Below are 19,429 nucleotides of genomic sequence, written 5' to 3'. Positions count from 1 at the left end.
TGTGGTGATACATCACAAATATAAAATCGGTATATGTACGTTATGTACACATAATATATATGCAATGAGAAAAAATCTTAATTTTAATAAATGTATATAAGTGGAGGTATAAGGATTCTTAAAAGGTAAATACGTTTATAAATATGTTTGTATATAAACTTATTTACCTTTTAAGAACCGTTACATATGCATTGTATGTCTATTTAATTTTTAAGGTAATTTGCTGAAAGCTAAAGCAAAATGTGCAAAAGCAGAATATATTTCGGATCTTAATTCAGATTTTGAAACTAAAAGACAAATGAAAAAGAAACGATTTTTATTTTTGAAACGATTTTTGTTTATATATAAAAAAAAAAATTATTACTTTTCGAGATTATAATATTGTTGCCACTTTCTGATTGATCGATTTTGGCTGCGTTCTACTAAACCTAAACGATCACGAGGCTCGGTTAGGCCGAAGGTTAAACAAAGACAGATATAATGTTCGTGAGTGTCGTGATCGTTTAGTGGAACGCAGCCTTTGACATTTATTTTTGCACTGTCACTTATTTATAAACATTTGCGCGGAAAATCATAACACTCTTTCAAAAAGTGGTATGTTAACTTTAATATTACCTTTTAATTTGATTTAATATTAATAAGCAAATTGAATATAAACCCACAATAAAAATACAGAACACAACAAACAAATTAATAAAATAATCCTAACTGTTTGAAAGATAAGTCTACATAGCAATCAATTGAAACATATATTTAATATTATTAATATTTTTAATATTAAATGAAATAAATCTCTCCATTATTGGTTCTCAAGACAAGAATCTTATACTAATTACTTAATATTACGATTCGATTGTTTTATTGCGCGTATTTCATTTGTATTTAAATCGTTGAAAAGTCAAATGATAATAATTATAGCAAATTATTTTCCAATACTTTTTGCGATCACATTCAATAAATATATAAAGCGTTTCGCACTTATTACTTTCTACAATAATTATCCGACAACTAAACAGTATGTGATTTAATGAATTTGTTACCGAAATACTTGAAATTTTATAAATATACATTTAAGCTAAATATTTTGTTAATCTTCTCGTACTTCAAATTAATTTCGATGATTGGGATAATATTATATAAAGTCTAACATTCATTTTAACAATATAATTTATCTTAATTCATTATCAATTAAAAAATTCTATTTGTATAAATTAATTTAATATTATCAACATTAATATAAATTTGTATAATATTAATTGAATATTATCAATTTTTACGCTAAATTTCGTATTTTGAGAAGATAATTTTTTTCTTAATTTGGGATTTTTAAATTGTAGTTTATTAAATAATATAAAGACAATAATACAAAATAATAACAAGAAGATTTTCTCGAACTCGTTTCTGTATTTCATGTGACTTACATTAGCTAAAAAAAAAAAGCAGCAAGTTTTCGATATATTTTATTACCATTATCACTACATTATACGAGAAGATAAGAAAATATAAAATATATATATATAAAAATTATATTTCTGATTGTGATTTTTCTAATTTAATTTCAATTAAGAGAAAGCTATTTATATTAGGTATCTCAAACAATACAAAGATTGTTAAGTCTTATTTAGGTCATTGCTCGTTAATCTTCGATCAGCTGCATATTAACAGTAAGTTATGTGTGCACTGATTAATCTGATGTAACAGTTATGTATATAGATTGTAGTGAGGCAATGTATGTGCAATTTTCGAATGTAAAAATTGTTATGTTTCGTTACTATCTAGATTATTATCTGTTGGTTAAAGATGTGATAAATCAAACCAAGTAAGTCCAATAACGAATTACTAATTAAAAACCGTATGCCTACTTTCTAAGAAAGTCTATTATTACGTTTATCTGGAAGAAAATCGGAAGGGAAATCATTACAATTTTGAATTAATTACATTTTAACATCATTTATCGGAGGTGTCTGCTTTGAAATATTTTCATATGTTTTTCAATCTTCACATTAAATCTAAAGAAAAGCGAACTGTACAAATATCAAAAGAGAATTAGCTTCTAATCTTTGTAGTAATTATAATCATACTCTTAAGTAATAATGCATAAAACGTATAATAAAGTTTCCAAACATTGGCACGTGTTTATGAATACATTAATATAAAATGGCCTTGTTTATTTAATACACATAAGATAAATACATAAGGACGTAGTTATGTAGGAAGAAGTTTTATTCTTTCAAAAGCAATTCTTGTAAAATTATGATAAAGGAAGATTTAAAATAAAATTTCACAGTTATGTCGAGAAAATAAAATATTTTCTTTCTGCGTGACACATTTGAGTTTGACATATGACATATGCCATATGACTCTATATGTGTATATACAGGGTGTCCCATTTCCTCCAATTGAATATCTCGAAAACCAAGCCTGGGAGAGAAAAATGTTTCAGGCAAAAGTTGTATGGTTTTTAAGGGGCCATAAGATGATACCATTGCTTGAAGAGCATCATTTGAAGGTCGCTTCAATTTTTTTAAATGGCATTTTCTATTTTATGTCAAAATATTGCAACTTTGAAGCCTTACAACTCGAAAAGTGTTTAATGAAAAAACATTTTATCATAGTGTTTTGAAAAGCTCTCGAGATAAGCTACAAAAATGTGCAAAAATATATAGGGTGTTCCATTTAAGAAATTCAAAATGACCTTCACGTGACTCTTCAAGGTCAAACTAATGGCACCATCTTATGTCCCCCTAGAAACCATACAACTTTTGTCTGAAACATTTTTTCGAATTTTCCATATTTTTCGAGATATTTCACTGGAGGAATTAAAATGGGACACCCTGTATATATATATATAACAAAAATCTATATTTATGTGAACTATTTTTTTTTTAATTTTATACGTTTCTGTAAAAGTTGTAACACGATTTTGTATATATATTTTATATCTTTTGATGTATGTATCTATAATAATGAACCACAATTGTAACGTAGTTGTATGGAAAAAATGACAGTTTGGATTCACTGAATATATATATATATATATATATATATATATATATATATATATATATATATATATATATATATATATATTCAGTGAATCCAAACTGTCATTTTTTCCATACAACTACGTTACAATTGTGGTTCATTATTATAGATACATACATCAAAAGATATAAAATATATATACAAAATCGTGTTACAACTTTTACAGAAACGTATAAAATTAAAAAAAAAATAGTTCACATAAATATAGATTTTTGTTTCTGAAACACAAATGGCGTTATTCACGATTGTTAGTGAAAATCAGAACTGATTTAATTGGATGAAATTCTTGCTCTTTACATGTAGTAAAATTTTTCGAACAACCTTTACAATTGCCTTATTTCACTCTGATTTTCATAGGGTACACACACAATGTTACAATAACTATTATATGTACGGTTATTTGACTCAAGTAACTTTCATATTCAGTCATTCGTTTCGACTAGCGTCGCTATAATGGGCTTAGCGGAAATTATCCAAGTATAAATTATCCAAGCAACGAAAACTCCGAAGACTATTTTGAGCAAACAGTCGGCAAAATACAGATACATGAGTACCCGCCTTGCACGCGGTAGGGTGGAGGGATCATCCTTCAAATAATATTGCCTTGTGCCTAAGATATATATTAGCAGATATTCGTTCCAAGAGATGAGTTTCGTATCCATGAAAAATGTCTCTCTATCCGAGGGACCCAATCGATGCTGCAACTCGTGCATATTATTGTTGCTATAATTAAATTAAAATGCAGAAAATGTAAAAATCCCGACTGAATCTTAATAATAAATATCGTCAGCTTCTTTTTAATCTCTCACCGAAAAATCCATTGTTTCATGGTATAATACTGGAGCAGTTCTAATCCCATGTTCACTCTACTTTGTATTCGCACCATGAAGGGCTTGTTTCCAGTAAGAATAAGCAGGGTGTCTAAGAGATATGCTGGTATAGTGTGTAACCACAGGACGGCAAGCCAGTGTAGGATTTTCGAGGAAGTTAATCTTCCACCCGGATACCAAAGCGGTTCTGAAATCAATTTCATGGACATTAGATTAATCTTGATCAAATCTTTCCAGGCATGTATGCCAGGTGATACTCCATGGTTCCTTACGCGAGAACGGGTTTTCCAGCGCATGCTTTTTCCCCATTTCTATAGCACTGCCCCAGGTAATTTGACTTTCCTGGTTGGCTGTAGCATTCAAGAATATCGGCTTGGTAGGCCTTTCCGATCCGACCTGCCAGGCCAGGGCGATCGTTGCGTTTATGGCCATATCGCAGGGTATTATGTCGATTGAATAATTCGCGTTGCAGAGCATCGATCGTATGACCCCTTTACCCGCGCCGATCATTAATCCGGTCGGACCGTTTATATTGTCAATCCACCCGGGTACCGGCTCCTTCCAAGACGCTGCCACTGAAATACAGGTGCAATTATCACTCAGGGTGTTTCAAACAAATGGATTAATGAATTTTCAAAGACCCGAAGTTTATAAAAGACCTCCCATTCTCATAATTCGGGGTATTTTACACTACTGATTATCTTTAATGTACACACTTATTTATATATTTTAATTTTTATTTTATAATTCTTATCTCATTAATTATACATTGTAATAACTAGTCAAAAATTTAAGATTTTAACATTAATTTTTCTCGATTATTTTGACTGATGACCTCCGAATTTGTGTAACACCTAATAATAATTACGAACATAAGCACGCACCTACATTAATAAATATATATTTTTATTTCTTTTTATGTTACTGCAGAAAAATTACATTATATATATTTATTAATAGGAGGGGAGACCGGGGTTGAAAGTAACATTTTTTAGTTTTGATGAAATAAATAAATTCTATATTTTTGTTAAAGATTTAATGTTTATTTATACGGATAAGTTGAAGATTTAAGATTAGTTTGATAGGGATAATGTGTTATTAAATATTTTGAGAAAAATGTTATAACCCTGCAAAATGACCGAGGAGAGCTGTTATTTTCGACCCCGACATTGGGGTTGAAAGTAACAACGCTGGGGTAAGTTGTAACACAAATAGATACAAGCTGAATTATAAAATGAGAACTGACAAATAATTAAAAGTAACTTTAATTAATAATACTCAACATATTAAAAATAATCAACGTAACATAAATTGTCTTTTCTTTAATTGACACAATATAAATAGTATTTCTTAATCAGTAATCAACGCAACATAAATTGTTTTCTTTTTACTTAGCACAACATAACATTAGCGTCTTAATGACATCAATTAAATGGAAATAATTAATTAAAATAAATTGTTTTAGTTCTCACTCGAAGATTCATCTGAGTAGCAGTTGGAACATAAAATTAACCTTATCAAATTTTTTAATACAATGCTCATGTTTCATAATTACATAATTAGTTAGGTATATTGATTTATACATATAATATTTCGTGTTGGAGTAAGTTGTAACATGTTACAATTTACTCTAACGGCATGTTACTTCTAATCCCAAAATACGATACATTCTAAACTAAAGTATTTATATTAAAAACGTTTAAAATATAATGAAATGGCAACATATATTTGTCTACCGATTAACTCATAAGATATGAAGAAAAAATAATTGCTGATAAAGTGTAAAATTTACGAATAAATCCAAAAAAATGTCATTGAAACTTATTTACTCACATGATGTGTAGTTACCTCGTACACAACACTCGTTAATAGAGTGACACTAGAAGCAACTATCATGATGGCAGCGTAACAGTGGTAAACAAATATTTGACTCGTTTTGTTTTCATAATGATATCTATTTTCTTTACAAAGTTATCAGCCGTGTTACAACCTACCCCTGTTACTTTTAACCTTGGTCTCCCCTAATTGATATCGCCAGTGATGAAATGATTCGGAAAGTTTGTTAGTTAAGCGACCAAACTGACAGAATTAAGCCTTATTCATTTATTAAATGCTAGAACAAGCTTCTTATCACAACGTTTCGACCTTTGATTTACGTCCTTTTCAAGTCTAAAACGTATAAATTAACAATTTTGCGTAAGAATTTGACATAATACAGTATTAAGAAACTTGTATAATTATTGAGTTATTTAAAGATTTTTAATTTGTGTTGCATTTATCTTACTCTAAACGAAAGAGCGCAAATGAAACGTACCTTTCAAGATGTTATAAAATTAAAGAGTTATCTGTTAAACGTCACGAGCACACGTCAAAAAGTAGACTGAAATTACCTTCAAAAACAGTGATAAACAAAATAAGCCTCAGGCCAAAATTCGTTAAAATACCTGAGGATATTATTATAAATCGGGTTTAAATTTTCAGTGTCTCTTTTTAAATTAATTGTATTATCATATATCTTAATAAAGAACATTCCTGCAATTTCTCTTTTTTTAGTGTGCTTTTTACAATGCAATATTGTAGGTGTTGCCCAATTAAAGTCATGCATGAAATCTGTTCTATGTTTCCTGATGACGGAATGATTACTAACGTGCATTTTTATGTTATTCATGTGTTTTTTGATGCTTGTGTTTAAATGTGTTCTAATTTGTTCTATATACATTGCGTCACAGTCATTGCAGTCAATTTTGTAAACAACCTCCGTCCTATCAATTAAACTATTTTGATCTATCTATTTTTTATAGTGTTTTGTACGAGATTATTGAATTTCAACATAGAATTATTTTTCTTTTTTAAAAAAAGATTGAGATCTTATGTTTATTGAGGTCAAAAAATCTAACAAGTAAATCCTGAGGTAAGTACTTGATCAATCTTTCTTCGATGATATGTAACTTATCGTGCAAATAACAAAGATTAAAATTCAAATCCTTAATCTCAAAATTCAATAATCTGAATTGATACCGTGTAATTACGTTAGTAAATTGTCGCTTCACACTGCCACTAGAAAAGGAGATATTAGTCTTGTTAATGTTCTTAATATGCACTGGAAGTATGTCATGTCTTCTACGTTTGAGCAGAAATATTAGTATATATATTTAATATCTTAATAATGGTATATGCAATTTTTCTAATTTTTAAAAATTTTAAATTATTTAATCTAATTGTTTAATAGTATTTAATAGTATTTCCCAGACAGCACAAAATATTTATAATAATTATTAAAATATTTTATAAATATTTTTAAGATATTAAATTAAATAGATGATAAATATTTATCATAAATATCCTAGCAAATATTTGAGAATAATATTTACAAAATAATTACTATAAATATTTATTTTTTATTTATCATAAATATTATATAAAATATTTCATCAATATTTTAAAAATATGTCTCATAAAGATTTTTATAAAGTATGTATAAAATATTTATGTAATATTTCAAAAAAATATATTTTCAATAGTATTTAATATTATTTAATATTATCTAATAGCATATAATCTAATAATTTAATTGATTAATTAATAACATAAAGATCAAAAATATATTTAGCAAGAGAATTCCTTACCTATTGACGGACGTATAACTCCTACAGGTAGGCCACATCTCGACACGAAATCTTCGCTGAGTGCTTTACTGTAGGCGTACGTGTTGGGTTGATCACCCAATAATTGTGGTCTCATTGTCTCTAGTTCTTCATCCGTGACCGTATCAACCATCTGAATAACAACTTCTGGTGAGATGCTAGTTTGATAAGCGCGTTCTTCCAACACCGACTCGCCGCATTGACAAAAAGACGTCGAAATGTGAATAAACGATTCGAGTAGGGGCATCTGAAAGATATATAATATTCTATTTTGCTGTATTTTCTAGATCTATCGAATAAAGATTTCTACTTTTAATTCTAAAGGAGATATCGAAACCGATATAATAATTTCCTAAAATATAATATATCCCTGTTTCTGAAGGATCAAATATTATCAGAGCTTTATCAGAGCTGAAGAATAAATTCCATCTGCTTATTGTTAATTAATTTACTTATTAAAAATGTACATTTGTAATTCATTGATGCTAAGATGGAATTTTTTTCTTACGACTTTCTTTAGCGAGTTTTATAATCTAAATAATAATGAATATTATTTTTTGTCAGAGCTACAAACACAAAAGGAATAAAAAGTAGATTTGACACTTTTTCTTTAATTATTTAAAGGAGTTTTTGTTGAGCGAAAAAAATTGATTTGTTAAAACGGTATTTGTTTAAAGATTTTATAAAAATTAAAAATGTAATTTAAAATATAAATAGAATAATAGAAAATATAAACAAAAAAGAGTAAGTGTCGCATCAAAACTTATATATTTATATAAAGCATTCATTATTTTATATACGCAACAATTTATAATCTTTTTAGAAGAATTTAAAAATTTTATATTTCAACAATATTATATAATCTTATTCTAATATTATTTCAAGACTATAATTATTATCTCAAGAATAATCATTTTGATTTTATCGTCTCCGATTAAACATGTGTTATTTACCATCTAACATTTTTTCCACTTTATTCAAGAAATTTATTTTTAAACAACAAGGATATATTTTTCTTGAATTGTATAAAATGTCTTCATTTAAATAAATTTTTTTTAAACGCAATATAATCTCATTTCAAAATTTCCATTTTGAAACTAAAGATCTTGTTAAAATATTCTTTTTATTATATAAAAGAATATTTTTTTTTCTGTGCATACATTATTTGCACCAAATTTGTAGATAACTTTTATTTTTATTCGAAGAATAAATATCTCATCTATTATATTTAACATCAGTCTCTGTAAGTATTTATATAACCGATTCAGTCTTACGTATCTGAATATTTTTGAATAGCAATTAAGCATTAATATGTTCTTATGATTTATGCAACACAAATAAAATATCATTAAAGAACCGTTAAAGAACAAAGTCGATTAAAAATTAAGAGAAAAATTATATTTCTATATCAACATTTTTATAAAATTCATTGTTTTCATTTTTTAAATCTGTTTAAAAATAAATAAATTATAATTTAATCGTTTAAAAAAATTGTAATTGTATCAAAAACTAAACTCGGATTTCAAATTGGCAAAATATTTATTTAAACTGTAATTAAAATTCAGAAAGAATTTGAATTTCTATTCAACATTAATCGAACCGCAATTAAATGTAGAAGAGAAAAAATACAAATAAATTATTAACAATTATTTCGGATTATTAATGTTGTGAAAAAGGAACATAAAACTTTAAATTTTGTCATATGATTTTGTACTTTTAATAGAAAATTTTTAACGAAGACAAAAATTATTCTTTATAGCTACAGGATCACGAATTAATAGTAAGAGCCATAAAAATTCAATCTCTTTCTCATCTCTTTTTATATAATGTAATCCTTGAATAAATCTTTAATTAAGTGAAACTTTAAATGCATTTTTCAAAATAATAGAGACAGAATTTAAAAGAAAAATACATAAAATAGTCAAATTGAAATTTTACTAACATAAAATATCTATCTCTTTTTCGTCTGAATGATACTTTTATGAAAAAATCAATATCTAAAAATCTCTTTCTTTTACAATTATTGAAAGATAGGTATAAAAATGTGAGAAATTAAAATTTCAATTTTTTAAAATGCCGCTTTTTACATGATATAATAAAAAATAGATAGCACCTTGAGAAATCATCTGCAAGGTCAACGGGATGTGAAGTAATTTTCTTATGAAAATAAATTTTAATTGTTTTAAAATACACTTGAAAAAAATAAAAATCTGCCTTAATTATACAAGTATTATGGTCATATTTTTACGTCATAAATAAAAGTAAAATTTCAAGAAATTGCAATAATTACAATATGTGACATTATATATTCTATAATTTTCACTTTTATTTAGAGCACTATCGAATAAAATTTATTATCTTTGAGCGTCGAATAAAATTTTAATGGCTTGATCGATGTTGCGCACACAATCCTTTTTGTAATGAATAACAAGGAAAATTCAATCTGATGTCATTATAGCGGTATTTGCACTTACACATGTATATACATACTAATATAAGTACAAACTGCATACTCTGACCATACGTCTTAACCTGACGTTAACCTTAGAAAGAGAGCGCAATGTCTCAAGGATGCGTGACTTGTTTCTCTTCTCGACTGTAAGTAGGGATACACGGATAGACAAGGATGTGCATAATTTGAAATAAATGCATGTAAAATGTCTGTTTTGTAATTTAAAATTCATGTTTTTAGGAAATAAATATTTATTATTATTAATATCTCGATTAATTTTTAAGTTTTTAAATGGTTCTTGAAAACATGAATTTAATTTATAGATATAAATCAAAACATTTGTGCAACAATGCATTGCACTTGTATATAAAAAATAAAAAAATGAGAATTTAAATATAAATATAAATATTTTTTATTTAATAAAAACCGTTTTAAAATACCTATTTTTCATTTCCTATTTTAAATGGATGTTTAAAAATAATTTTGTATTTTATATTTTTAAATGGAAATATTCCAAATATTTTGCATTTTCTTTAGGCTTTATCTGTCAAAGCTTCGTTTGTTTTGATGACTTCTTGATTGGAATACGCAGTCTATACTGAGATTGCATTCTGATAGAGCTCGTTAACAATATTCATTCATATACATTTATTCTATTATTGTGATGTCATATTGATTGTACTATGCTAATTAAAACGGAAAACGTGGACTTAATGTTTACGACATATATATGTATATTTATTCACCTGTTTTGCTAACGCCACGACGTTTACTGTGCCTCCAGTGTTGGTCTTGACTGCAATTTTCAACGACAGGTCGAACCTGACATTAGCAGCCATGTTAAAGACGACGGAAACTCGGCTAGTGAGACGTTCCTTGTCCGCGACGGACAGAGAGAGTCCCTCGACGGTTGTGTCACCGACTATCACTATCAATTTCTTTAGCCGTTCTGGGTACTGTTCTCTGAGGATCCTAAATGGCTCTTGCTGCAAGTAAAATTTCCATGAGAGAGTCTCCAAGCTTTTTTAAGATATATTTTGCAGGTTCTAAAATTCTAAAACTTTCTACAAATATATTCTAAATTCCCTTAATTTTTTAAAATTAATCTTTAGCTCTTGTCAGATTTCTTAAGGACACTTTTAATGTGATATTATAAAGAGCGTAATATTAATTATATAATTTAATTTTAATTTTAATTATACAATGGATTGTGTACTTTAGTTAAAAAAAATTATCATTTTTTTATAAATCACATTTCGAAGGTTTAATGATTCGTGACATTTTTATCATTGTTATATAAAACAAAGTTAATAAAAAATAAATCTTTACCATTAGATACGTGTTATATCAAAATAAAAAAAAATATAAACATGTGTTCGTATTTGCTTTGTGTTTAAAATCTCCTAAAAATTCACAAAGAAGATCAAAATTTTCTAAATTTAAAATATATCATAAGAGAAAATTTATACAAGTACATTTTCATTTTCAGAATATTCCAGGGAGTTCGACAATCAATAAGATGATACAGAAGTCTGCATAGATACTAATAGAAGAGAGCATTTTGTGAACAGTCCGGAATTAATAAAAGCAAAGTGCACCTCTCGCAAGGCCTTGCAAGCAATCTGTTAGAACCCTTATTGTGCCATTAAATCATTAAAGTTGCACTGAGGTCGATTAACTGATTTCTACCGAGTGTAATTTTAGTAGGGGATTATACTGCTAGCAAATTACGCCGATTCAATGATTACGGAAATTATTAAAAATCATTACTTGTAGACATATCTTCTACACGAAAGAAATTAACTTGCGTTTTTCTAACAGGATGGAACTCCTCTATATTATGCAGTGTCTGTAATTTTTGAATCGGTGATTTCCTGATTATTGGAGTGACAGGAAAGACCTTATTGAGTTTCTTGCAAAACTATTTTTTTTTTTGTTAAATTTTTTAAAATTTATTTAAACAAACATTTGAAATAAATAAACAACTTTTAAAATAAATTAAATTAAATATGTTTATTTTTAAACGTTTTTAAAAAATAAAATTTATATCACAACGTTGAACAAGATGTTTACAATTTTTTAATAATTAATAATTTATAGATATTTATAACAACTTTATTGTATGAAGTTTAGTGAAATGCATTTTTTGAATATTTATATAATAAAGTATATACACACATATTATTCTTTCATCAAATCATAAATTTTTAATTTTTTTTTGTATCTATAACTGTCAAAAATAATTACGGAAATGGTTTATTCAAATTTAGAAAAAAATATAAAAAACCTGTTGTAAAAAAAATTAAAAAACTTTAAATGACAGATAGTATCAATTTTTATTGCTATGAGATAAGATTTTGAAGATAATCAATCAAGAGAATGAAATGGCAGAGTTGAATTTATCACATTCTTTTCCAGAATAAAAATTTCTCAGAATAAAATTCTCAATATTTTATGCGAATCAATCGATTATAAAAAACCGATACATTCTATCTCAGGTTTTAAAAGTAGTCATTTTGACGTCAAATTGTATCAAAATGACGTCAAAAAGACTACTTTTACTATCTGGGTACATGTGTACGTACGTGTACGTGTAGTGTACACACATGCATATAAAGTTAATTATCTTAGGTTAATTAAATAGTCGCTTGACCGTGCGTGAATTCAAACAGGTTTACAAGTAAAGTAAATAATTCTTTTTGTCCTTTTTTTTAAGATAACAAAAACTAGAGAACACGCAATAAATTTAATAAAATATGTACGAAGTATTTATAATAATTATTTAAACATTTTATAAATATTTTCATAAGTAAGTAAGAAAGAGGCAATAGGAGCGAGAAGATGTGAATCAAAATTATAAGTTTTTTTATATACATGATGTGTCGCAGGTATATTGACATTAAGTACATTAGTAACATTCTATAAAAAGACGGAAATTATAATAAAAATCTGAACGTTTCGATTCATGTTTTGAATCCTCTTCAGCATAATATATAAAATAAATAAGTAAATTATAAATAGATAAAAACGAAATTAATGAGAAAGCATCGCAAAATAAAGGCGTAAGCAATGTGTGAACTAAAAATCGTGATCGTATTCGCATGATTAAATGGATCAATGCCTTAGAACCGCTGTACATATTTGTCGCATGTTAGTTGTATAAATTACATATATATAAAACGATCCAACTTGTTCGGCTCTTTTATTGTACGGCTTGCATAATAATCCCGTGAGACAATTCTCCGAGGTTTCCAGACCGAGGGAGGTATGCAGTTAGATTGAGGGGTTAAGTCTGTATTAATAAAATGAGTATAATAAATACCTGTTTGTAATAAAGTTATTTACCGCTAGTTTGTGTATAATGGTGGTGACTCAGAAAAGGCTTACAGGATGGTAATGAGCTCAAGGGCGAAAAATACATTTAAAATGGAAAGAGTTAGATAGGTGTCTAAGATCTAATGTCACCTATCTAATTCTTTCCATTTTAAATGTATTTTTCGCCTTTGAAGTCATTACCATCTGTACCATCGGCATAATCACAGGTTAAATATCAGTTGCGCGATATATATACCATAGATTCAACAACACACAAACGGAATGCATGTCCTGTAAGCCTTTTCTGAGTCACCACCATTATACACAAACTAGCGGTAAATAACTTTATTACAAACAGGTATTTATTATACTCATTTTATTAATACAGACTTAACCCCTCAATCTAACTGCATACCTCCCTCGGTCTGGAAACCTCGGAGAATTGTCTCACAGGATTATTATGCAAGCCGTACAATAAAAGAGCCGAACAAGTTGGATCGTTTTATATATATGTAATTTATACAACTAACATGCGACAAATATGTACAGCGGTTCTAAGGCATTGATCCATTTAATCATGCGAATACGATCACGATTTTTAGTTCACACATTGCTTACGCCTTTATTATGCGATGCTTTCTCATTAATTTCGTTTTTATCTATTTATAATTTACTTATTTATTTTATATATTATGCTGAAGAGGATTCAAAACATGAATCGAAACGTTCAGATTTTTATTATAATTTCCGTCTTTTTATAGAATGTTACTAATGTACTTAATGTCAATATACCTGCGATACATCACGTATATAAAAAACTTATAATTTTGATTCACATCTCCTCGCTCCTATTGCCTCTTTCTTACTTACTTATTTATATTTAATAATTCGGAGCTCTTTCGGTAATCTTATAAATATTTTCATTTATTTAATTTTATTTAAATATATATATATATTTTTATTTTATAAATATTTATTCTTTTATAAATATTTTTGTAATCTTAAATTAAACAGATTATAAAGATTTATTGTAAATATTGGGATATTACAGCAAATAGGTACAAATATATTATTACAAATATTTATTTTTTTACTTACCGTAAATATTGTAAAATATTTAATTTATGTTTTAATAATGTGTAATTGAATAATATACAGTTTTTGTTTTTTTTTCTCTCTTAATGGATATAAAAATATATATAAAATATTTATTATATCATATTTCAAAAAAATAAATTGTAAAAATATCGTTTAGTATTTAGCTCTTTTGTTCATACAACAATGATCCGATGGAAAATCTGCGATGGTAAAATATTATTGTGATGACTCATCGGAAACGTATTGCTTCTCAATATGCAAATTCCTGAAAACGGATTGCAATGTACTGTCGCAGAAATAGATTCTCGATGCGCTCGTGTGTCCGCAGGACGCAAGGATAAGGATTGCGAACGTCGAAAGTTTTGAAAGACTCGGAAAGATGATGAAGTAATTTGAAAATTTCTGACGACATGATTGATGTCAAGGCAATTCGCGCATGGTTCAATTCATCTACCGAGTATAATATAATTATGCTAAGCATCTGATTATCAGTCTTCATCAATTTCCGCGTGCATTTTATTCGATCAATTTTAACGTTCATTAAAATCTAAGAAGATTTGTATTCCCCTCCGTAAACCGACGGCTTGCAATTAATTACGAGTTAATAAATAATTGGAATAAATATAGACTGCAAATATAAAATTAAAAAAATACAATAAACCGAAGATAAAGATATTGAAAAAAATATATTAACAATGAATGGGAGAATCGATTAAATTGTATACACATTGTATATACATTGCCGTACGATAAGATTCTTCGATTGCCACATGGTAATATTAATGCACCGGTAATATTAATGCCTCTCGTTATTCTTCGTAAAGAGCACGAGAGTCTATTAAAATTTAGAAAAGCACTTGTGCGTTCTATGTCGCCGCGTTTGGTGTCGCAACCTTCGACACCTTCGGCGGATGAAGCCGTTATGAAAGCTACACACGTGTAACGTGTGAAGAGAAAAATTAGAATTATAATAAATCGTTGCTCTCGAGGGAAAATAATCATCACAATAATGCCAGGAAAGGTTTATTGCGTGTCGTGCATGTTGTTGCTTCACCGTTGATCCAAGTTATTTTAACGACAGCGCATTCGCCAAAGAGATCGTAATGCAACTCGTTCTATTAGCCACTTTGACGCATATATAGACATCCCGGATAGGGCATGTTTATGATAAGTATTCATAAATATTTTTTTCTATTACTTATTTTTTATTTTAATTTAAATGTAAATTATTTTATTTGTATTTTTTATTTACGGAAACCTTACAGATAATAATATATATATTTTTTTTTAATATTACATATTTTATATACATTAAGAGAAAATTTTTAAAAATGTATGCGACATATTGTTAAAATTGAGATTAAATATTTTATTTTATATAATTTAATAAATATTATTTTATATAATATTTAATTTAATTTAAAATCTTTTTGGTATAAAGCAAGGAATTCCTCAAACATTTGTTGCTCAAATATTTATGATAACTCTTTATAATATTAACTGTTTAATCTAAGATTATAAAAGAATAAAATATTTTGATAAATATTTATACAATACTCAAATAATTATTATAAATTATTATAAATATATATTAATTATATCTTAATTATTATAAATAATTATTATAAATATTTGTATATATTTTATAAATATCATGTGTATGTGTATGTACATTTACGTCAAGGCCGGTGCACTGTTTTCGCTTTCGATAATTCGATAGCATGTTCATTTCACGTACATACATCGATAAGACCAATTGCATAATATGCGATATAGAAGTTTCACATTTTATTAATAAAAGGTACATTCGTGCGTCTATTCAATCAGATTCTAAATTTCGAAAATTAACTTTTTCTTTTAATTACAGTATATATATATTTAATAATTTACTTTTGGATTAAAGAATTAAGCGATCTGCGTTTTTAAAGATATAAATAGATAATAATAATAACTCTTTCACATATTCGCGCAATTAAATTCAAGTAGATTTTATTTTAGCACATTTTTTATCGAAGACTTAATAACACATCGCAATGCAATAAGAATGAAATATATATATATATATATATGTATATACATAAGCTTTACAATAATGTGTAATGTGTAAACAATATTTATATTTAAATAAATAATTAATTTGTGCATCTCTGTAAATTAATATGTATCATTTTAAATCTATTAATTAAATTCGTGCAAATGTAGCTATTATAAGACAAGTTTCCTTTTTTATACAAATTTGATTTAAATTCCACTATGATACTATTATTAGAAACCAATTAATTTGTTTGTTGAATGAATTGATTTGTAAGATAATTAACAGTAGATGTAAGAAAAAAGTAACAAAAAAAATATTATGTCGGCCGATCTACTCAAGTTTAATTGCGCGAATATGAAAGAGTTATTATTTTTATCTATTTATATCTTCATAAAACGCAAATGCTTAATTCTTCAATCCAAAAGTATTATATATATATATATATATATATATATATATATATATGTGTGTGTGTGTGTGTGTGTGTGAGAGCTTTTTGCATATTTTAGCAATTAATTTGAAGAAAAAAAACATTATAGATGATACTTTTAGTATTTAATATATAACATCATTTTATATAATTTATGTTTGCATTTATTCAGTTCATGGTCATATATCTAGATCTAGAGAATGTTTTAAATTTATAATTGAAATTCTCTCAGCGATATAAATAAAATTAAATTTGCAAAACAAGCCAATATCAGAACCGAACAATCGTTATTATATTAATCGTAAAGTATTACAAAAACCATATATTTCGATCCGTTTTAAATTTATTTCAATAAAATGGATAGATCACAATTAGTACATTACAATTAAATGTAATTACAATGATAAGTTTCATAAGCGATTAGATATAATTAGTTTTTATTTTAAATAAAAATATAGCATTCCTTCCCTTTTATGTTAAAATAATCTCTTTTATCTATTCATTTTATTTTCTCTCTCTAATGAACGAATAATTTGAAAAATTGCGCTTACGGTACCTGTAGTATGAGATGCAATCTTGCTTGTGAATCGACGCCTTTCTTTCTCCTGATTAATAAAAAGATATCTCCAACGTCGGGACAGCTAAGTAGTAGCTTGGAGATTAAAACCTTCCCCATGAATCCAGTGCCTCCGGTGATGAGGATATTCTTTTTGGCAAACCAATCTGATATCGATGAAGCTTTTGTGGCCATTTTTCGACAGGGCTGAAAGAGATGCAAGCAAAATGTTTATGAGAAAAAAAGATTGATAAAAAAAATTATAAGTTGCATTTTTTTAGACTTATTTGTAATTTTTTTTTCTATTGAATCTTTTACTCTTCCTTTACTTTCTATTTTATAAAATGTTTGTTACTTTTGTATTTGTAACTGTTAAAGAAAATTTGAATAAACGTCAATATATATCTGACGTATGCTTTGTTGTAATTCTATTTTATTAATATTTAACAACAATTATCTCCTTCTTTTTTTTTTTTTTTAATTTCTAGCTTTTATGATCGACAAAAATATTTATTTTTACAATCAATCAAATAGCGGATAAATATGCGCTATTTTTAGACAATTTCAATCACAATGTGTCAATTATATATTTAGCTATTATTACAAAAAATAAGATAAGAAACGAGCAAATGTCATTGCTATGGAAGAAAATAAAAAAAAATTGAAAGGAACGTAACATCACTTAGTTACAAAATCACGTGTATCATCAGATGTTTCTAAAGAATTGCAATTTGGCCTTTTACTTTCTTTTAATTTTCTCCAACACAATGTTCGTCGTGGTATTTATGAGTTTCGGTATGCACTTACTGAATCTTAGAAAATTCGACAAAATTTTTCGGCCAGACCAGACGGGAAAAGCGCAACAATATTTTTTTTTTTTTTAAATAAATATCGTACACTGAAAGAACGAACACTTTAGGAAGAGTGACACTTGGAGGAGAGTTATTTGTTCTATCGTTCCATATCGTGGGAACTGTTCGAACGGACTGAGTGCTGATACGACAAAGACGATGGTTTTATCCCTGTTTCATGGCTGACTACGACGTGGTCATTCCTGAGACTTTGTTGCGATTTTGCCTTCGTCCAGTATAGGTCCGGTGGGCGAAGGCTCGAGGGCGGTAGCGAGTTCTCAGGGTCTCGCCAATTTTTCCTCTTACTTCCTTCCCCTTCTCCAGACCCTCTTTTAGCGATGGAACCGAGTGAGTTGATTCTTCTCTCGGCCCCTGGAGGAAGACTTGATTTCGTTCACATATTTAAATAACGTATTCTGAAGAAAATCTTATCAAGATTTTGCGGGGCAAATCATTCGGTATTCGAGGCCATTCGGACGTTGATAGATGATACAATGCACGTTTCATTCATTTACATACGAGAAGTATTTCAATTTCGGATTCGAGTTGAGAGTCATGACATCGCTACCCGCCGACGGCGATGAAAAGGAACAATAAGTGTCCTTTGGGCCTTCCCGATGATTCTGCAACCTTGGAAGTCTAACCATATACTTGTTACACAAATAGCAGCCGGCCGTTTATAAGATGCATTTTGATTTTTTTCTGCAATAAAAGTGATTTTTATCTCGTAAACCTGATTCTCAGAACGTTAAACTTGCATTCCTAAGACACTTGCGGATGTCAAACTATTTTCTTTTTGTCTTACAAATTAACATTCAGGTGGCATAAAAAATTCGAACAAATTGTATAAACAAATAAACAAAAATTACGATAGTTTTGACATGATGTAAGAAAGATTTCTGAAAGTTTTTAAACCCCAAGAACAATAAAAAAATAATAAAAATTGTTATAGCTATTTTATAATTATTTTTGAACAACAGATATAATGGAAAAAGTAAGAATTATAGTTAAAATTAATATTAACATTTAATATTATTATTTATTCAAAAAGTAAATGAAACCATTATTAATCAAATTATTTAATGTTTATAAGGTTAATGTTTAATGTTTATATTAATTTTATAATTGCACACATACACACACAATCCCTCTCTTTCTTTTTATTTCTTTTTT

The 19,429-nt window shown here is 27.4% G+C and overlaps 1 protein-coding gene across 1 annotated transcript; it reads right to left on the bottom strand.

Moving 5' to 3' along the window:
* Window positions 1–3,067: 3,067 nt before the first annotated feature.
* Window positions 3,068–18,459, bottom strand: LOC140671384 (putative fatty acyl-CoA reductase CG5065). Its single transcript, XM_072902633.1, has 7 exons — window positions 18,213–18,459; window positions 17,406–17,612; window positions 10,718–10,957; window positions 7,502–7,766; window positions 4,148–4,450; window positions 3,855–4,062; window positions 3,068–3,768 (listed from the first exon to the last, which is right to left on the bottom strand). The coding sequence occupies exons 2-7, from the start codon at window positions 17,598–17,600 to the stop codon at window positions 3,468–3,470; spliced, it is 1,512 nt and encodes a 503-aa protein (XP_072758734.1). The 5' UTR covers window positions 17,601–17,612; window positions 18,213–18,459; the 3' UTR covers window positions 3,068–3,467.
* Between the last annotated feature and the right edge of the window lie 970 nt (window positions 18,460–19,429).

The sequence above is a fragment of the Anoplolepis gracilipes genome, chromosome 11 (genome assembly GCF_047496725.1).
Source record: "Anoplolepis gracilipes chromosome 11, ASM4749672v1, whole genome shotgun sequence".
NCBI lineage: Eukaryota > Metazoa > Arthropoda > Insecta > Hymenoptera > Formicidae > Anoplolepis > Anoplolepis gracilipes.
The sequence above is the reverse complement of the archived record's forward strand: the minus strand, read 5'-3'. Positions and strand labels throughout refer to the sequence as shown.

Excerpts from the sequence above, each read along its gene's own strand:
- LOC140671384 (XM_072902633.1), bottom strand. The coding sequence starts at position 17,600 with ATGGCCACAAAAGCTTCATCGATATCAGATTGGTTTGCCAAAAAGAAT. Across the intron at positions 4,451-7,501 it reads AGTTATACGTCCGTCAATAG|TGGCAGCGTCTTGGAAGGAG; the intron begins GTAAGGAATTCT and ends CCTGTATTTCAG. Across the intron at positions 3,769-3,854 it reads ATGAAACAATGGATTTTTCG|CAACAATAATATGCACGAGT; the intron begins GTGAGAGATTAA and ends ATTTAATTATAG.